Source organism: Phyllostomus discolor, chromosome 12 (assembly GCF_004126475.2).
Source record: "Phyllostomus discolor isolate MPI-MPIP mPhyDis1 chromosome 12, mPhyDis1.pri.v3, whole genome shotgun sequence".
NCBI lineage: Eukaryota > Metazoa > Chordata > Mammalia > Chiroptera > Phyllostomidae > Phyllostomus > Phyllostomus discolor.
The window spans coordinates 18,736,377-18,755,751 of record NC_040914.2 but is presented as its reverse complement, the minus strand read 5'-3'; the positions used below and the strand labels follow the sequence as shown (position 1 = coordinate 18,755,751).

The window sequence follows — 19,375 nt, the reverse complement described above, 5'->3', positions numbered from 1 at the left end:
AAGATATAAATAGTCCTCAGAGAAAGGACATCTGAAAGATCTATTCCTAATGTTGAAATAACCTCACTTACTAATAACAGTCTCCAGGACCTACCCTTTATTACGTGGATCACACCTGCATGGCCACATCACCCAGCATCAGCTGGGGTGGTGAAATATCCAAACGGAATCCTAAAATGATGCACCGGCTAAGGTCTGCAGTCTGTTTGAACAGGAACAGGACAGAAGTGGCCAGATGCCAGCTTGCATCCTGGCCACGCAGAACATTAACAAGCGGGCCTGGGAGGCTTCAAGTCTGGAAGGTTGATACAGAAGCCGGTGGTGCACTCGATGACTCCGACGCAGTGATGGGGGCCCCCGAGCACCCTGCCCTCGGCGTGACTGACCCTGGCAGCTGACCTAAAACAGTGTGACATGATGTGACAGCCGATAACTCAGGTCTTCCTTCAGCTTCGTCAGTGGACGACACTCCTTGATCTTGCTAGAGGGGGCTCATCAAACCCACCCCACACCTCCTTTGGCCAGCGAGGCCTAAAGCCTCTTCCAGGATCAGAGTCCCCTTGACCTTGGGGTCAGTTGGGTGATTTGCTCACACAGCAGGTGGAAGGCTAGAGGTGGTGCAGGCAAACACTTGGAAAGTGCTATGTCGTGGTTTCTCAGTGTGAGAACACTGGGACCAAACCCAGTGGCCCCTAGAGGGCTTGGCAGACAGGGTGCTCAGAGGCCCAGGGACCTCTGGGGCATGTCCTTTCTCTGCCCTGGAGATTCCCCCCACACCCTTTCTCTACATTTTTGGTGGAACCACCAGCCCAGCTGGAGGCAGAGGGACACCCCCAACCACGTTCTCCCTGGAAACAGTCTTGTTATGGGACAAAGCCCCTTCCCCACAAGGCCGGACTGCCAAGAACTCAGAAGTGACAGTTGGGTCCTGGCCAGGTGGCTCAGCTGGTTGGAGGATCGTCCCATAAACTGAAGGGTCATGGATTCGATTCCTAGTCAGGGTACATATGCAGATTGTAGGTTCAATCCCCATCAGGGCTCGTAAGAGGGGCAACCAATCAGTCCCTCATATTAATGTTTCTTTTTCCCTCCCTCCCCCCTCTCTAAAAATCTTCTTTAAAAAATGATGCCATTAAAGTGGGTTATTCCAAACCGACTGGTGTCTTGTAAGAGGACGTTTGGACACACACGGGGCACCAGGACACATGTGCAGAGATCATGTGAGCACACAGAGGTGTGACAGGTAGTGGCCTCGGAAGAAGGCCAACCAGATGCCCGCCCCCACTTTGGTCTCAGCCTCCCAGCCTTCGGAGCGCTGACAGAGGAAATGTCGGTGGTTTGAGCCGCCTGGTCGCCTTGCGCTGTGTCAGCAGCCCTCCCAAACCAACCCTGATCTGGGATTCAGAGTCTCCTTTACCTTCCTGTCACAGCTGCATGTTTCCAACGGTGGGACCAAAATGCCCGTCCATTAGCCAGGTGCCAGGGCAGTCGGCGCTGGGGCCACGTTCCCTGAGCGGAGGTGGAACCCACGCAGACACAGGCAGGGTTTGTTAAACTCATCCAACATTTATTGAATTGTGAACCGTTGCAAACAGGGCTGAAACTTGAGCCTCACACATCGGGATCCCTTTCTAGGCTCCGCCTTGAGAAGGAAGCTCGGAGCAGAAACACCAGCGGGGAGACAGGGAGAGGGTGAACAGGGGACTGGGGAGGAGGAGGGCTGGTATACACAGCTAGATTCTGGGGGGACACACTCATGCACGCACGCACACAGGCAAAGACCAGGGGCATCCATCTCTGCCCCGCCCGGCGGCCACAGAACATCGGGGAAAGACCTGCGTCCACGAGACATTTCAGTCCGTCCCGTCATGAAGCGTCTGCCGAGAGGGGCGGGGCCCAGGTCACGGGACTGTGCAGAGAGAAGAAAAGGGGAGGGTGGAGGGTCAGCTTGCAGGGAGAGAGACCGGGCTGGGCCAATACTGAGGGAAGAATGGTAAGAGGGAGACGCAGGACATGGCACCTCGGGGAGAAAATGAAGCACAAGGAAAGTGCACGACCGTGAGGAAAACTGTAACCCAACGAGGCAAGGCGGGCCCAGACTCAGTCCTCATTTGAGCTTGCCCTGAGCAACTCCGATGAGGAAGGGGGGGGCCTGTGTGGAAGGGGGTGGCCCTGGCCAACTTACAAAAAGAAAGCCCAACACACAGCCCTCCGCAGTCCACCCAGGGTCTGATTCCGGAGAAGCCATCACAACCCCATCTGGTTCCTCCCACCCTCCTCCCACCCAGACCACCCCCCATGAGACCTAGTCACCCGAGGACTCCGTGGGGCTAACCGTGCCCAGAGACAGGCTAACTGGGAGTGACCTTGGAGTGCCCTGCCTGGTCAGAGTGCCTTGGTCTGTCTGGGGCCACACTGGCCCCCCGCCCCCGCACTAACCAGGTGACTGACACTGGGCGCCTTGGCCGGAAGGCAGCAGCTCCTGACCTCTGGAGGGGCTGGAACTGAGGTTGGCCACGCAGGCAGTCAGCTATGTCCACATGCCTGACATCCCGGAAATACCCAGGACACCAAGGCTCAGGTGACCTTCCCTGGCCAGCGATACCCCGTGTCTGCTGTCACACACTACCGACGGGGGCGGGGGGCTAAGTGCGTGTCCGCACGACTGGGCGCTGCCCACTGCCTCTTCCCTACACCGACTCTAATCTCCACCGCTTCCCTGTGAGGAAGCGTAACCAGGTGTAACTGCTTTGCCCGGTTCTGTGAGTCCTCCTAGCAGACCACCGACCCCGAGGCTGCCACTGGAGACCCCAAAACTGCGCCCACAAACCATGCAAATGAGGACTACTCTCTCCCTCTCCCCTTTCTTGAGTCAATGCCACTTCTGTGGGCCAAAATCACCCACTGATGGACCTCTCTGGAATCGGGGTGAACCCCGTGCAGATTTAAAGGAGCGCCTGAGTTACTGACGGCTGGGAGGTGGCGTGCGGTGTAAGCTTGCACGGGGTGGGCTCCGTTTGAGGGGTGAAGTGGTCAGGCCCACTTGGAGGGCACCCTGTCCCACTCTCCTCAGAGCACCAGCCCCCTGCACGCAGCTCACGCAGCTTTGAAATCACGTGACGCTTCATGTTTTTTAAATCGGCGGGGGGGGGGGGCTCTCTTCATTTCTGACCCACACTCAAGACACGGCATTTGCACTGTTGCACCGTTACACCGCGCTGAGTGACTCCTGCAGGTCCAAATTCACATTGAATGTGATCTCACTCGGTCCTAGCAAAGCACCCTAAGACATGGGACCGGCGGCTGAAAGCATCTAAGGACCAGCAAGCTGGGGGCAGGTGCTGGGGTCCGCAGTACTCTGGGATAGGATACTCAGTTCTAAACACGGGGGGCCGGGGCAGGGGGGCCTAGCACTCAGGTTTGGAGGGTGGTAGAAAGCACTTCTAGGTTCTCCAGAGTCTGGAGCCAGAATTCGGTTCGGACTTGGCTAGTAACCAGTGCCTAGCTCCAGGGTAGGTGGAGTTTGGGGCTCATCTGGGACATATTGGCTGGCAAGCCGGGGACCAGGCTCGGAAGGTGCTGACACGCAGCTCTGTGACCGAAAGAACAAGGCGGGAATGGCTGCCAGCTCTGGGGTGCATCGGGTTGGAAACCAGTGCTTAGGTTCGGAGCACTTGGGGAACAAGGAATCCGCTCCAAGGTCCAGGAGCTGGCCCCCTCACCTCTGCCTTCAGGGTCCATTAGCCCTGAGCCAAGGCGGCTTTGATGGCGGCCACCAGCTTCAGAAACTTGCTCTCTGTGTCCACGTAGCCATCACCTCTCTGTGGACAAAAGATGGAAGTGGTGAGCCGGGTCCAAGACACCAAGCCCACCCCCAGCCCCCAACAGTCCAAAAATGAGGCAGGACAGACAGACAGACAGACCTTCTTGGAGTGAACCAACTTCCCTGCCACCGTTACTTCGAAGAACCCAGTAACCTGGGGAGTTCCCTCGCCGCACTGCAGGGGGGGCAGACAGAGATGCTGCAGGGGCTGGGGTGCTCTCCTGGAGACACCGCCCCTCCCGGGAAAGGGAAGGCCAGGGCGAAGGGTCAGGCTGCCCCTCGCTGCCGGACAGGTGGTGGGACCCGAGTCAGAGCCCTTCCCTCCGTCCCCAAGACTCACAATGTCCAGGCACCCAGGGAACTCATCTTCCAACTTCTTCTTGAGCTGAAGATACTGTAAGGGAAGGTCACGACAGGGGTCACCAGAGGCCAAGCCAGCTAGCCCTCCCCCCATCTTCCCTGGACGCCTGGCCAGCCACTATGCTTACCTTAGGCTTGTAGCCTCAAGCACCACTGGTGGGGGAGAGTCCAGGAGAGTGAGGTCCAGGGGCGGAGGGAGACAGTGGGAAACCACGGAGAGGGAGGTGGGGGAGAGGGGTCGGGGGGAGTGGACAGCGGAAAATGGAGGGAAACAGGGGTGGGACCAGGAAGAAGTGAAGAGGGGCATGGATGAAACCAAGCAGGGGGCAGACACCCTCAACCAAGAGGAAAGACACACAGAGATTGTTGGGGAGTGAACAGAGATGGGGGGACAGGGATGCAGAAAGGAGGCAGATATCCACACACAGAAACGGCACACAGCAGGGGAGCCAAGGACAGAAAGAGGGGTGCAGGGAAAAGGGTGTGACGAGACAACCACAGGGAGGAGGAAGGAGGGAGGGAATGGAAGAGGGCAGAGTTAGGATGAGACTGGCAGAAACAACAGCCCCCCCACCCCCCCACCTCCACCCAGTCCACGCCCCTACCTGCCCTCCTGGCCTTGGAAGGCTCTGAGGGATCCCCAAGGCCCTGCCCCGCCCCGCCCACGGATGAAATGTAACGCCACCCCAGCCCCCACTGCAGGCTATTTCAGGACCCGAGTCTGGGGCTCAGGCCTGACGAGGGCCTTCACAGGTCGCTCCACTCGGGCGTTGCCGAGTGGTCATTTCTGGCGCTGAGGCAGCGCTGATGGTGCTCTCAAAAGCTGGGGCTGCCGCGGTGGGCATTTCACAGACGGGACAGCGGGCGGACCTGGAGTGGGAGCTGCAGGCCAGACCGCCAGCTACTTCCCTGCCCACCCCACTCCCAGCCTCAGCTGTAAAATGGAGCTAAGATCCTCCTCCCTCAAGAGGTTTCTGGTAGGGGAACTTCACACAACACAAATTGGCTGAAAGACACAGGCCAGCCTGCCTGTGCACGCCAGCGCTGTACCACGTGCCAGAGGGCAAGCCAGAGGGCTTGTCTCTGAGAGAAAATGCCCCGCCCGCCGCGCCCGGGCCTCCCCTGGCTTTTCCACTGCCGGGAATCTGACCAAACCGTTACACACACAGGGCTCCCTCCGTGGGGACTGTTAAGATCGCTCTCCCTCTACAGAAGGGGAAACTGAGCCAGAACAGGTGCAGGGTTAGTAGTGAGGTCCATCCATTGTATTCCTTTCCAAACCACACCGAATATTCTCGAACATTCTCAACTCTCCGACCACACCCCAAGACTGTTCTCGGTGCTGAGGGAGGGGACAGCTAAGCATTGATCGAAGCTCCTCTCCCATTACCCGTCGGACCCCGCCCGCGCCCAAACTGGGCCCTAGGCTGGGGAGGTTTCAAATGGCCGCACCCGCGTCTCAGGTCTACCTTTGTAACCTGAGGGGGTCTAGGAGGTCCCGACCTGGAGAGGGGTCGAGGCGCTCTGGTCTTCGCCCCGCTCGCGCCCACCCCACCCCCACGGGAGTCCCCGTTCTCGCGGAGGGTCCTCAGGGGACCTGCCCCCGACGCCCCCAGTCCCCGGAGCCCAGCTCCACTGGGCCCAGGCCGGGGACTCAGGCGTCGTGCTCACCAATAAACGACTCGGACCGCGAGCCGCATGACGCCGGAGCGCAGCATCTACCCGAAAGCTGGCAACGACCGACCGCGGCCCGGGACTGGCAGGGTCTGCGCCTGGGTGGGAAAGCTTTGCACCCAGCACCAGCCTCCGCGTCCCACAGCGCGAACCAACGCCGGGGGGGGATTGGAGAGGACAATTATCCACAGCGGGGATAAGGGGCCCCACGGTCCGCCCCCCTTGAGCGTCTGGCCCAAACCTCCCCTCTCCCCGCGGTGGGTCAGGGAGTGTAGGACAGAAGGAGTCCCCAGAAGAGGTCCTGAGCGTCCCCTCCGGGATCCTCCCTCCCAGATCCCCCCTCCGGGCCTGGATGGTACGGCCTAGTGGAGGCGGGGTTCAGAACCCACCCGGACTAGGTGGAAGGGAAATTGCTGAGGAGGGTGGCGGTTTAACCACGTGATCCGAGAGGGGTTGGCATTTGGGCCCCTCTCCTGCCCGGGAGTGGGCGAGAGGGCCGGGTCCGAAAGGATTCGGGGCTGGGGGGGCCGTCCCAATGCCACCGAGGTTTCCAGAGAGCGCGCCAGGGCCCCCAGCTGCCTTTTTAAGACCCGGGTGACGCCTGATCACCATAGCAACCCCTCTTTTCTTTGCCTACCAGCTCCTGGAAACGTGGGGTTCCTGGAAGGTGCTGGGGCGCGGGCGCCTCTCTCTGACCCGTAGTTTCCCCGTCTGGAAGATGGGCGTGAGGACCTTCAGGGATTGTGCAGCGGACCTACCTGCAGCCCTAGTTCTGGGGGTACAGTGGTGGGACGGCGGGAATAAGGATAGAGGGCAACCTGGAAACAGTGCTTCTGGGGCCGACGCGAGCCTCACGTGGGTGGACGAACTAGAACAGTGGCTAGCCCGTGGGGACAGCTCAGTAACGACGGACTCCGCAGGGAAGCCTTCCTGTCCCAGTTTCTGTCTTCCTCTCACCTGCCGTAACCCGGGCATCTCAGGGCAGGTGGCAGGCAGGTTTCAAGTGCCACTCCACCCCGTTGCTGCGTGACCTCTGATCCTGGTGGTCTTGGAAAGACGTGATGAGCTTGTGACTTGGAGCATTTAGTGGAGGGCTGGACTCAGTCCATGTCTAGGGGAACAGTCTCCTTGAGCGTCCAGGACCCTCAGAACAAAACCCCAAACCTTAGCACCATCTGCCCCTGCCTGGTCGCATGGGTCCCTTCTTGCCCCTTCTCTCAGAGCCCCAGTCACATGGAAGCACAGCTGTCTCATCAGGAACCTCACCCACTGTCCTGCCTCGGGGCCTTTGCACGTGCTGTTGCTACCCTCTCCTGCTGGATTCATGCTCACCCTCCAGTAACCAGCTCCGGCATATTGTAGGGAAAGTTTGTCTTCAGTGGAAAACGATGCCTTGTCTACGTCGCATCTTGTATTTGCTGCTGGGGCCATCATGACACAGTACGATCGTAAAACCTGAGGGGTCTAAACCACAGAAATTGGCATCACAGTTCCAGAGGCCTGAACTCCTGACCAAGGTGGCGGCAAGGTTTCTTCTGGAGGCTGAGGAAGATCCTCTCCCTGCTTTTCTCTCCCCGCATCCGCTGCTTTGCTGGGAACCTCCGGCATTTGTCGGTGTGCATCACCCCAACCTTCAACACATGTTTACCTCTACATCTGTGGGAGTCATGACTTTCCCTATTTTCCCCCCAAAAATTATTCTTGTATACCATTACAAGCTGGGTCCGTGTCCCCTCGGGCTGAGTCCATGTCCCCTCTGTGCTCTTTCGTGCCCCCCAACATTCCCAGCATGTTCAGCAGGTGGTCAGACACAGGGCAGAAGCTCAAAGTGTGTTTTGTGGACCAGCTGAGAACCTGCCGGGGGCCTCAAAAGAAGAAAGACACCCCGCTCCTGCCACTGAGAACCAAGGGCCCCCTGCTGTGCTGACGTGGGGAAGCTGGAGGAATTCGACAGGACTTCAGTGCTGGGTCTCTCTCTCTCTCTCTCTCTCTCTCTCTCTCTCTCTCACACACACACACACACATACACACACACACCAATGGGAACATGCAGGCAACACAATCTCACACCAAGGCAAACCGCAACCCAGCCAGGCACACAGCACGGCAGCGCACGCCTCCCCTCTGCCTCACGGGGACACGGAAGCACACCAGTTGGGGCTCTCATTAGGGAACCGCAAAGTCGGCGTTCATGCTGCCTGTCACCCACCAGACCCAGTAAGCACAGATGGACTGAATCTTTATGGGCGCTTTGTTCAGGTGGCCGGGGGTCTGAGAAGACGGTCTTGCATTCCCTTCACGTCAGCCTTTTCAGAAGAAGGGAAAAGCCTAGGTGAGGGGCTTGGAATTCAGGGGAGAGGTCCATCAGGTAAAAGCTGCAGTCGGCAATGTCCCTAACATCCTTCCATCTGCTGACTGTTGATCGGCGAATTTTTTGTCTGCGTCCTGTGTCCTGGGCGACTTTCTTTCTCTGTGTCCTGGGCCAAGGGACATCTCTCCCTGGAGCACAGTGGCTCAGATATGATCCTGAGGCCTTCCAGCCCTGCTGGGGCTCAAAGGTGGAACTGCTCATGGTCTCTGGGAGTGGGGTTGGGGCTGGGGGGCCACAAACCTTCAGTTCCTGAGACAATAGCTTTTTACACGCATTAACTACAAAGCTTATTAACTATCACCTAAAACTAAAATTTCCCAACTTTTTTATAATGACATTGCTTCTTTTTTTAAAAAGGGATTTATTTATTTGTTTGTTTATTTATTTTGAGAAAGAGGGGAAGGGAGGAAGAAAGAGAGGGAAACATCAATGTGTGGTTGCCTCAATCCACTGAGCCACACCAGCCAGGGCTCGTGTAACCTTTTGAATCCGTTAGCTGTCTCCTCCACGAGAAGGTGCCCTCTGTGTCTTTCTGTTTTGTCCCCTCTCTGGCGTGTGCCCAGCGTCTAAAGCACTGAGTGGCACACAATGGACACTCCATAAACACTTGTCATATCAACACACCTTGAAGAAATTATCCAGTGATTTCACTGTTCCGTTTATATCAGTGGTTACCGTTGTGAACATCATTTATTTTCACAAAAACCATCTTTAAAACATGCCAGGTATCTGAAGGCTCACAAACATTTGAAACAATTGAATCATGTAAGAACCATCTGTGAAACAGGAAAGCAACTAGACTAAGTCATTTGTTAGCACCAGGAGAACTCTTATCTTCCTCTCCCTGTGATAACTCTTATCTCTTTCCAGGCGAGCACCAGACAGAGTTCAGGCATGTCGGATGGGGTGGAGGTGAGGGTGCATTTCCTTCCAGGCTGCCCCTTGGCTGATAAGAAGCTAATATGCACCCTTAAAGGGAAAGGAGTATTTTTTTCTTTCTTTTTTTTTTAAAGATTTTATTTATTTCTAGAGAGGGAAGGGAGGGAGGGAGGGAGAGAGAGAGAGAGAGGGAGATAGAGAGAGAGGGAGAGAGAAACATCAATGTGCGGTTGCTGGGGTTATAGCCTGCAACCCAGGAATGTACTCTGGCTGGGAATCGAACCTGGGACACTTTGGTTCCCAGCCCGCACTCAATCCACTGAGCTACGCCAGCCAGGGCTCTTTTTTCTATTTTATTTATTTACTTTTAGAGAGAGGGGAAGGGAATGAGAAAAGAAAAGGAGAGAAACATCAATGTGTGGTTGCTTCTCACAAGCCCCAAATTGGGGACCTGGCCCGTAACCCAGGCATGTGCCCTGACTGGGAATCAAACCAGCAACCTCTCAGTTCTCAGGCTGGCACTCAGTCCACTGAGCCACAGCACCCAGGGCAAATTAAATGTGTTTTATTGATTTGTATCCAGTAATCATGTGACATTTCCACATTAATGTTAAATAATTATCTATAGATTCTTTTGGGTTTTGTACCTAAACATTCATGAAATTCTTTTAAAAATTTGTAGTTTTCACCCTTTATCTCCTTTCCTTTCTCAATTGCATCTTTGTCTCCCGCTGTGTGGGCCGTCCGGATGGCGCAGAGAGGCCCAGACGGCCACCACACGGCCACCACATGGCCACCAGACGAGCACCAGATGAGCACCCGTCACTGGTGGCCCAGTGAGCACCAGACAGCCCGTCTCACTCCAGGGACAGGAGAGACCTGCAGCCCTGCCACGTCGGACCCGGCGTCCCTGTGGGGTAGCTCTGCAGATGCCCTTCAGCGAGCTCAGGTACTCACTTCTCGTCTTCGTTTCTAAGGGTTTGTTATCTTTAATAAAAAAAAATAGATTTTGAAAAAAAAAGAGCCCTGGCTGGTGTGGCTCAGTGGATTGGATGCCGGCCTGCAAACCGAAGGGTCACTGGTTGATTCCCAGTCAGGGCACATGCCTGGGTTGAGGGTCGGGTCTTCTGTAGGGGACACTCAGGAGGCAACCACACATTGATGTTTCTCTCTTTCTCCTTCCCTTTCCCTTGGTAAAAATAAATAAGTAAAATCTTTGGAAAAAGAGAAAGATAAAAGAGAGCACAAGTTGTAAAAAAAAAGAGGAAAAAAGAAGGTTTCGAGTTTTATCCAGTGCTCCTCTCGTGTGTACTGAGACGACAGGATGCTCTCTTTCAGAGAATGAGGCGGCAAACTCCCTTCCTCGGTCCCTAACCCTCACACCCTCCTTGCACTGCTGAGACGTGGTTCCCGAGGTGAACGTGGCCGGGCCTGGGTGCGAGTGCCGCTCTGCCTCACACACGCCGGCCCTCGGCTGCCTGGGCTCAGGGCCTGTCCTCCCCCGCATTCCAACTTTCCCGCCGGGCTTCTGACAGCGAGGTCCCGCAGGCCTCCCGGGATGAAGCAAGGAAGGCTCTCTCTCTGTCAAGGCCTCGAGAGTGCACAGAAGACCACGGTCATTTCTTCCTCGGTTGTTCTGTGACGTCCTCTGAGGAAGCCAAATGCTTGAGGCATGTTTCCCCATGAAAATCTGAAATGATGGATTACTGTTCTTTACTAGATTCCTTATTGTGTGTGTGTGTGTGTGTTTGCTTTGGGTAGTCGTATTTTCGGTTAGTTGTATTTTGCTAGGAATGTGTCCTGTAAGTTCTCAAATTTCTTGGCATAAAATTGTTCATAATGTCCTCTGGCCCTCCCTCTTCGGTGTCTTTAGTGCCAGATCTTCAGTCACATCCCTCCTTCGTTCTTGATACTGTAGTTTCTCTCCTTTCTCTTCGTCGATGTTTGCAGGGGCTATTGATTGTATTAGTTTTTAACAAAGTATGTCTTTGTTCTTTCTATGGTACAGTTTTTTTTTATTTTACCAGTTTCTGTTCTCATTTCTTCTTCCCTCTGTCCTCACTTGTTGAGATTGTCACCAGACAGGAACCTGGCCCTGAGCGGGTCTGCCTGGGGCCAGCCAGCAGCGTGCGGGTTCTGGACTTAGGCAAGAAAGATTTCGTAATGACAGTCCAGGTGAATTTGAGGGTGCATTTATTAAAGCTGGGGACGGTGAAGCAGGGAAGGGCTTAGCATAGAAGAAGCAAGAGGAGAGCCCAAGCAGGGCTGCCTTAGCTCACTGGGAAGTCAGAGAAAAGGGGGCCTTGGGGACGGGTGCAGGGGATTAGCCTGGGACGAGCCGCTGCTGCCCATGGCTCCCCTGGTTGCAGGTCTCAGGGGACCCTCAGCATTTAGAAGAAAGAGGATACAGACACATACCCGAGGGGGGAAGGCACAGGCGTGCTCCTGAGTGAGAACAGTGAGAGCGTCTGGAAAGGGTCCTTCGTCTCAAGGTTTTCTATCTTCCTTTGTTCAGTGGGAATCCTGGGGGAGGTCCCAGGAGGGGCCTCAATGGACTACTCATCAGCGCTCCAGGTGTGTCCTCCAGTATGTTGATTCATCAAAATGTGTATATGAAGGGGTTGGCATTATTTTCTGCTTAATTTCATTTTCAACTTCTTTAATCCTCATCCAAGGATATGTTTTTATTGATTTAAGAGGAAGAGGGGAACACCAATTGGTTGCTTCCTCTATGCGCCCCAACTGGAGATCGAACCCACAACCTTTCGGTATACAGGAGGACACCCCCTCAACTGAGCCACCTGGCTAGGGTGTTAGTTTTATTTTTAAATAATCTCATGGAAGAGGGATGGGACAGAGGTGGGTCTCCCCTGGCACCGTCTGGAATGTGTAAACCTACGCAAGGCTCCTATGTAGCCTTGGTTAGGAAAGATAAAACCTTGTGATTCATTAGCTGTCTGTGAATTGCTCAAATTGTTTGGCCTTGTTTAATTATTATGTCTCAGTTTCCTTCATTCCCTTCGCCAAGGAATTTCCTTGGCTTCGTATTTCCTGCCTCGGATGGACCAGTGGGAGATGCGGCCTGAGAGGCAGACAGACGGATCCAATGAGGAATGAATGGGGTCAAGTGATGCCCCGCTGGCCCTTGGGGGTTCTGGGTACGGTCTCAGCCTGTCAGCGGGAGCGGGTACAGGGAAGGGGGAGATTAGGGGTGAGGCCTACCACTCCTCGCCCACAGCGAAGTGGCGAAGATGTGCAGCGCAACTGTCTCCGCACTTTCTGGCCTTGCCCCACTGGGATCTACAAATGACCCTCAGCAGCAGGGACCCTTGTCCGTTCTCTCCTCCCGTTGGCTCTCACCCGTTAACCGCCCCCCCCAACTCTCCAGGTCCAGCACTCCGCCCCCCCCCGCCCCCCCCACACTCCACCAGGCGAGGTCCTGCTCCAGGCTCCGGTTGAGGGGGCCTGGAACCCTCAAGGACATTACCAAGTCTCATAGACGGAGCAGGGCCTTCAAGCCTCAACCTACAGCCCCCTGGTCCCCAGAAGTCCCTCGGGGCGGGACTAGAGAGCGGTCTCCTCGCATCTGCACCCACCCGGGTCTAGCTGTTATCCCGCCAGCTGCAGCGTGGCCCTCTGCGGGGTGGAGAGGAAAGGTTACTCGGCAGTGAAGTTCCCTCAGGAAACTCCCGGGCGGGTTCAGCGCGGACTCTGAGCGCCCCCTGGCGGCTACTGCCTCTCATCGTGCCGCTTTCCCTTGAACTTGCAAGATGCTGCATTTGACCGTCCACAAAGGGACATGAAGAGAGAGGGGGCGTTTATGTTCACACAGAAGCACCGGCGGCGCCACCAGGCAGCTCCCACGCGGTCCCGGGGGTGGGTCCCCGCCTTGTATTCCTCCCCTCCCCAAAGCAGTTGGCAGAAATCCATCCCGTGACCGAACGTCCAGCATCCCGCTCCCTCCTGGGGTTACTTCCAGTTTTGTGGGGTGGGGATGGGGGCCAGAGTGGTTCATCCACCGCCCGGGGTACCCTCTCTTCACCTCTCAAGCCTCACCTGCCGTGCCCTATTCACTGCCGCCTTTCCTACCTCTTACTCCTGTCCTTCCTTCAACTTGACCTCCCTCTCTTCCCTCCTCCCTGCTGTCATCTACACTCAGCTTCCAGTGCCCACTCCCGCTGCCTCACATGCCCGCATCCCCACAGGCTCGCGCACCCTGTATCTCCCTGACCGGTCCCTGAGCTCCAGCTCCTGGGTCCCGCCACTCCCCGCTCTTCACCATTTTACAAGCCTAACGGGCATCTCAGGCCGAATCCGGCCAAAGTTGAATTTCCCCACCCCAAACCCCTCTCACCTGAGTTGTCCACGTCTCAGCTGCCCTGTATTTAACTCATGCCGCCGCCATTCATACATTCAGGTCCCACTCATTCTGTCTCCCTCCACATCTCCCCGCCAGCCAGGAAGGAGTGAGGGCTTTGCTTTCCCGACCTTGCGTTCCCGAAACCATCTGTGCCCCATCTCAGCAGCAGGCCCTTCCGTCCATCCACCTGCTCCACCCAGAACATCCCTGGGTCGTCTTCTAACCCTAACCCTAACCCCAACCCTCTCGCACCCACACGCAGCCTCTTTGCCAGTTTGGGCATTTTCACCTTCAAAACAATCCGGAATCTGACCATTTCTTACCTCCACGGAGTCCACTCTGGTCCAGCACCATCATCTCCCCCCTGGACAACTGTGATTGTTTTCTCACTGGGTGCCCCCCCCCCACAACTCCCACCCTTGCTTCATCTCTTGCATCCCATAACCTGTTCCTCACTTAAGGCCGGAGGACTCTTGCTGGCCCCAGGTTGCATCTTGGGCCTCACCTGCCACATTCTCTCCTTGGTTCACTTGGCTGCAGGCGCCCAGGTCTCCCTGCCCTTCCTGAGGTTCCCAACCCCAGGGCCTTTGCACGGGATAGGTTTTCCCTGTGGCATCCACACAGTGGCTGCCTCTCTCATTTTATTCTCATCTCTGTTCAAATGTCAATTACCAGGAGAGAACTCAGTATTTTGGCTCAGTGAGTGGGTGAGGGAGGGTATGGGGACAAATGGAAGGACTATTTCAAAAGGAGAATGGACATGACTTGAGTGGAATCTCAAATCTTTTTTTTAAGATTTTATTTATTTTTAGAGAGGGGAAAGGGAAGGAGAAAGAGAGGGATAGAAACATCCCTGTGTGGTTGCCTCTCACACACCCGCCACTGGGGACCTGGCCTGCAACCCAGGCATGTGCCCTGACTGGGAATCAAACCAGCGACCCTCTGATTTGCAGGCCCTCACTCAATCCACTGAGCCACACCAGCCAATGAGGAATCTCACATCTTAACCAGTCACTCCCCTTGTCTGTGCTTTGGGTTGCTCAGCTGTAAAAAGAGGCTCACAATAGCATCTGTCTCGCCAGGACCAGGACAAGGACCTAGGACAGAGACAGCTTTCTATATTGGAACAACTATTAATTACTTAAACGACATATTATCAGTTAACACATTGTTTGCAGGTAGTTTTTATCTCATGCTCTACTATCAGTCAACGTAAAATGTATAAATACGTTTCCGGCATACAATGTGTTAAAAAAAAAAGAAGAGGAATCTGTAATGTTGCTGACCCAGAGGACTTATGTGAGTGTCACTCCAGAGTTTGGGTCACAGGCTTTTATTTTATTTTATTCTATATTTTTAATTTTTAAATGATTTCCACTCTCCTACTTCACTTCTGCTAAATTATTTTAAAGATTTTATTATTTTTAGAGAGATGGAAAGGGAGGGAGATAGAAAGGGAGAAAAACATCAATGTGTGAGAGACACATCAGCCGGTTGCTTCTCGAGCGCCTCCAACTGCAACCCAGGCATGTGCCCTGACCAAGACTCGAACCAGCGACCCTTCGGTTCACAGGCTGGTGCTCGGTTCCCTGAGCCACACCAGCCAGAGCAGGTCTAGGATTTTAAGTCATCACTCCCCCCCCACACACACACACTCCCAAACACGCTGGGCAGGTAAGGCACGGAGGAGCTGTCTCTAGAGCTCCTGCCTCGCTCCTGGAAGGCTGGGCTCTCCAAGTGGAATGGAGGGAAGTCCGGGCTGGACCCTGGCTCCTGGCCCTGGGTAAGTCCCTCGTCTTCTCTGAACCACCATCTCTTGCTGGCAAATGAACACAGAAACTGCATTAATTTTTCACACTGGTTTTGTTTCATGCTTACCTCAGAAAGCTCTTACAATTTAAAAAGTGAAAGCAGTGCATGATTGCCAAGGGCAGGGATAGAAGCCTCACAGAAACCACTCCCGGGGTTTTAAACGGTAAAGTACTTGATGCTGGGCACCAGGTGCATTTCCAGCCCCGGGAGGCTGCACGGTGGGTTCTGGGCCCGGCCCTCAGGGACGATGCCCAGAGTGATGACAGACTGCAGAACCCACGGACCAGGGGAGCAGCAGCCCTGCTGCCTCTGAGACCACCGCCGGCACCGCTAAGTTCAAGAACATTCCGTCCTGGAGTCCTGGATGTGACCATGGGTCCCGTCTGTGGCCCACGTCTCTGGAGGGGCTTTACGTACAGGGGCTGTTCTGCATCCAGAACCCCGCTGCAAGAGTGCCTGGGAAATGCAGCAGCCGCTCCAGCCTCTGCAGGAACCAGGGCGGGTGGCGGTCAGCCAAGCACACCAGTGTTCCCCTGAAAGGAAGAACAGGGAGGAAGCGAAGAGGCAGAAAAGCAGATGTGAGGAAGACAGCAACGCCAAGGAGGGTTGTTGGCGCCAACCCAACATCGACAGGGATCCCAGTTTGGGGTGAGGTGGAAAAGGAAACTTTACTCATTGCAAAACAGCTCAGTCGTGACACAGTGTGGCCATGAAAACAGCACAGCTGGGAGGCAGCCCCTCACTGGCCTGCTCTGCTGGGTTGGCTTCGTGCTCCTGTGCTTGTCTGCTCTCTCCAGCCAGACATCTTCGGTGTGTCTGCTCAGCCAGAGACACACAGCCCTCCGTTTTCCGAGCAAAAGAAGGACGCAGCCCTTGGAATCGCCCCCTGCCCCACACCCAGAGCCCCGGAGCCTGGGGTTGGGGGGGCGGGTTGATGGGGCCCCCGCTGTGAGTGGGGCCAGATCTGTTTGCCTTCCCCACACAGCATCAGCTCACAAACAGGTCCCGGTAGTTACACATGCGCCCCGCCCCTGGGCTCGGGGCCACAGAGATCTCCCTCCCTGGAGCGGCCGGGCCTGCCCAAGTCCATTACCACGTTTCCTTCCATTCTGCACAGCACTCGGCTGGACCTGCCTGTCTGCAGGACACGCCCCCTGCACTTCCGGCCATTTCCTCAGGCGCGCTCCCAGGAGTGCAATCACTGGGTCAAAAGGTAGAAAGTCTTTGTGAGGGGCCTTTGGCACAGATCCTAAGTTTCCATGGATTTTTTTAAGCCATCTTGGGGTTTTTTTTCTGGACATTGTTTTCGTAGCGCTCGTCAAGCTCGCCCAGCGCCAGGCCTTGTTCTGAGCGCTCTCCTGTGCAGACGCCCACAGCCCCCCTGACAAGCCTCGAGGCGCTGCCACAGCGTCCACTTTGCGGGTGGGGACCCTGAAACAGAGGTGAGTGCCCTTCGCGGGGTCCCACAGCTGCTCTGCAGCAGAGCTGGACTTTGAAATTAGGACACCGGCTCCCCAACCATGCCCTTAGCAACTCTAGGCTGCTGCCTGCAGACAACCTCCAATCGTTTTTGTTTTTTGGAGAAAGGAAGTTGAGGGGTGGGGGAGAGGGAGAGACTTTGTTGTCCCACTTACTCATGCACTCATTGGTTGCTTTCCTAGGTGCCCTGACTGGGGATCGAACCCGCAACCTTGGCATATTAGGATGATGCTCTAACCAACTCAGGAACCCGGCCAGGGGCGCCCTCTTAAATAGCCAAGTTGTGTTCATTCTGTGGGATCAATTACCCCGTTGGTGGGTAGCCCTTTCAACTCCTTTTATGTCACAGGCAGATCCAGATTTTCTGGGGCTTGAAGCTTTATGGTTTGGGGAACCTGCTTCAGGAAAAACCAGTTACAGATTCAAAAAGAGGCATGAGGCCTTGGAAGAAACCAGCGCAAACAAGTGGACGAAACTTAAAAACTGCATTAGCATCTCACTAAATCCCCAAGTGCCATTCTCCCTGTGGTTGTTAGGAACCTTTTCAAACGGTGGAGTTTGAGCCTCCCACACACCCCACCACCTGGACCCCACCATTCACGTTTTGCGGTGCCTGGCACTCGGTGCATCCAGGCACACGCCCGCCCCGCATCTGTCGGTCCATCCCTGTGGTTTTATGCTCTTTGCAAACCGTGTAACTCGAGTTCAGCATTTCCAAGTTTTGTTTTTCTTTTGCTGTAAAACTCCAATGTGAAAGGTAATGGACGTGCAATAAAACACACATGTGCCTTTGTCACAGAATGCTCTTTTGGACACACAGGGGAAGACAATGTCCCCAAGCAATAAAATGCATGTTTCCTGCGGACTCTGCTTCACGTCCAGGCTGCAGAACCTGCCCGAGCAGCTGTGCCCACCTCAGCCCACCCATTCATCTGGCAGATGCGCTGATGGCCACCTGTGGACGTAAAGAGTTTCCTCCCCTCCTCCAGCGGGTTCCGTCAGCCTCACCCCCCAGGGTGGGCTCACTGGGTCGGAGGCCAAGGCTGCGGCTCCTTCAAGTCGTGACGTTTCTTCACAGGACACGGGGGAGGCTCTGACATTACTCTCCTCTCATCGATTTTCTTATAAATTACCTGACCTATTTTTATAAATATCTTGTCCTGGAGAAACCTTTCCAAGTGGCCTCAATAAAAAATAGGAAAAGATAACAGAAAACTAGAAACGCTCAGCCCTTCTGACAAAAGATACCCTCCCCAAAGCCCCGAGGCACAGCCCGGGAGAAATGCTTGTAGCTCGCACGACAGACTCCAGGTCCATGGCTAATAAAGAGCAGCTACAAATGAACAAGAAAACGACAAATGGCCCAGGAGGAAAATGGTCAAAAGGTCCGAGCCCACAGAGAAGGAAACTGCCAGGGACCCTACGAAGAAAAGCCCGACCTCGCTGGAACCAAGCCCATGCACGGGGCTGGGCCACACAGCAGGGGAGTCCCGAAGAAACAGTGCACTCCGGTGCAGCTGGAGGGCAAGCCCCAGCGTGGCCACACACTGGCTCCGTCCAGTGACCCCTCAGTGGTAGCCCCCCATTAGCCCAGAGGCTCACTTCCAGGCTCTTGTCCCAGACACACATGAGATGGTGCGTGTACAGCTGTTCATTCCAGCGTCACTAGTGCCTACAGGGGTGAGACCATGATGCGCTCCTATGGCAGGAATCCACGCAGGTGTGAAAAGGAATGAGGAAGCACCTTGTACAGACACCTGAAGTTCTCTAAGATGTACTAAAAAGCAAGTTAGAGCTCTGGCTAGTGTGGCTCAGTGGACTGAGTGCCAGCCTGAGAACCAAAGGGTCACAGGTTCAATTCCCGGTCAGGGCACATCTGGGCTGTGGGCTCGGTCCCAGCCAGGGTGTGCGCGACAGGCAACTGAGGGATGTTTCTCTCTCACACATCAATGTCTATCTTCCCTCTAAAAATAAAATCTTTAAAAAAATAAAATAGGGACATAACGGCACCGTCACCCCAAACTGCAGTGACAGCCACCTCTGCAGAGGGTATGAGTGGAGGGCAGAGGTCAAAGACGACAGCGTGGTTTTTGGTGCCTTTCCACACCATACCCATGACACACCGGGAACACAGTCCTTTATTACTTGTAGAACTGTTTTTGAAAAACAGTAAATAGGTATGGGGTGGAATTACACCCTTCGAAGGGCTTCTGTTCCCTCACCTTCACAATGGGGTCAGTGAGCCCTCCTTAGCGGGGAGGGTCGTGAGGCTCGGGGAGTGTCTCCAGCACAGAAGGCACTAACTGTTGCCACCCACCCCCCCACAGGACAGGGCTGTCCCCCAGACCCACTTCCATCCCCTGGGGCTCCCTGCTCAGGCAGAAATCCATGTGTGGACCCACCCTCCCCTCCCCTCGCCTCTGCTGCACACCCAGCCAGCCCGCCCACCTGGCTCCTCCGGGACCTCTCTCTCTCTCTCTCTGGCGGACAGCACTGCCCACCTGGCTCTGGTGGTGGGGCCCTCTGCTGCGCCCTGGGTCCCCACCAGGCCCGGTGCTGGCAGGGGACAGAGAGACACTGCCCCCAGCAGGGGACAAGTAACACAGGAGGCCCTGGG

At 55.4% G+C, this 19,375-nt stretch overlaps 1 protein-coding gene across 1 annotated transcript; it reads right to left on the bottom strand.

Moving 5' to 3' along the window:
* Nucleotides 1-1,546: 1,546 nt before the first annotated feature.
* On the bottom strand, nucleotides 1,547-6,144 carry SELENOW (selenoprotein W). The gene is made up of 6 exons (XM_028529916.2): nucleotides 5,855-6,144; nucleotides 4,312-4,336; nucleotides 4,164-4,217; nucleotides 3,924-3,998; nucleotides 3,723-3,821; nucleotides 1,547-1,909 (listed from the first exon to the last, which is right to left on the bottom strand). Exons 1-5 carry the CDS (start codon nucleotides 5,899-5,901, stop codon nucleotides 3,741-3,743), a joined length of 282 nt encoding a protein of 93 aa, XP_028385717.1. The 5' UTR covers nucleotides 5,902-6,144; the 3' UTR covers nucleotides 1,547-1,909; nucleotides 3,723-3,740.
* Nucleotides 6,145-19,375: the final 13,231 nt, after the last annotated feature.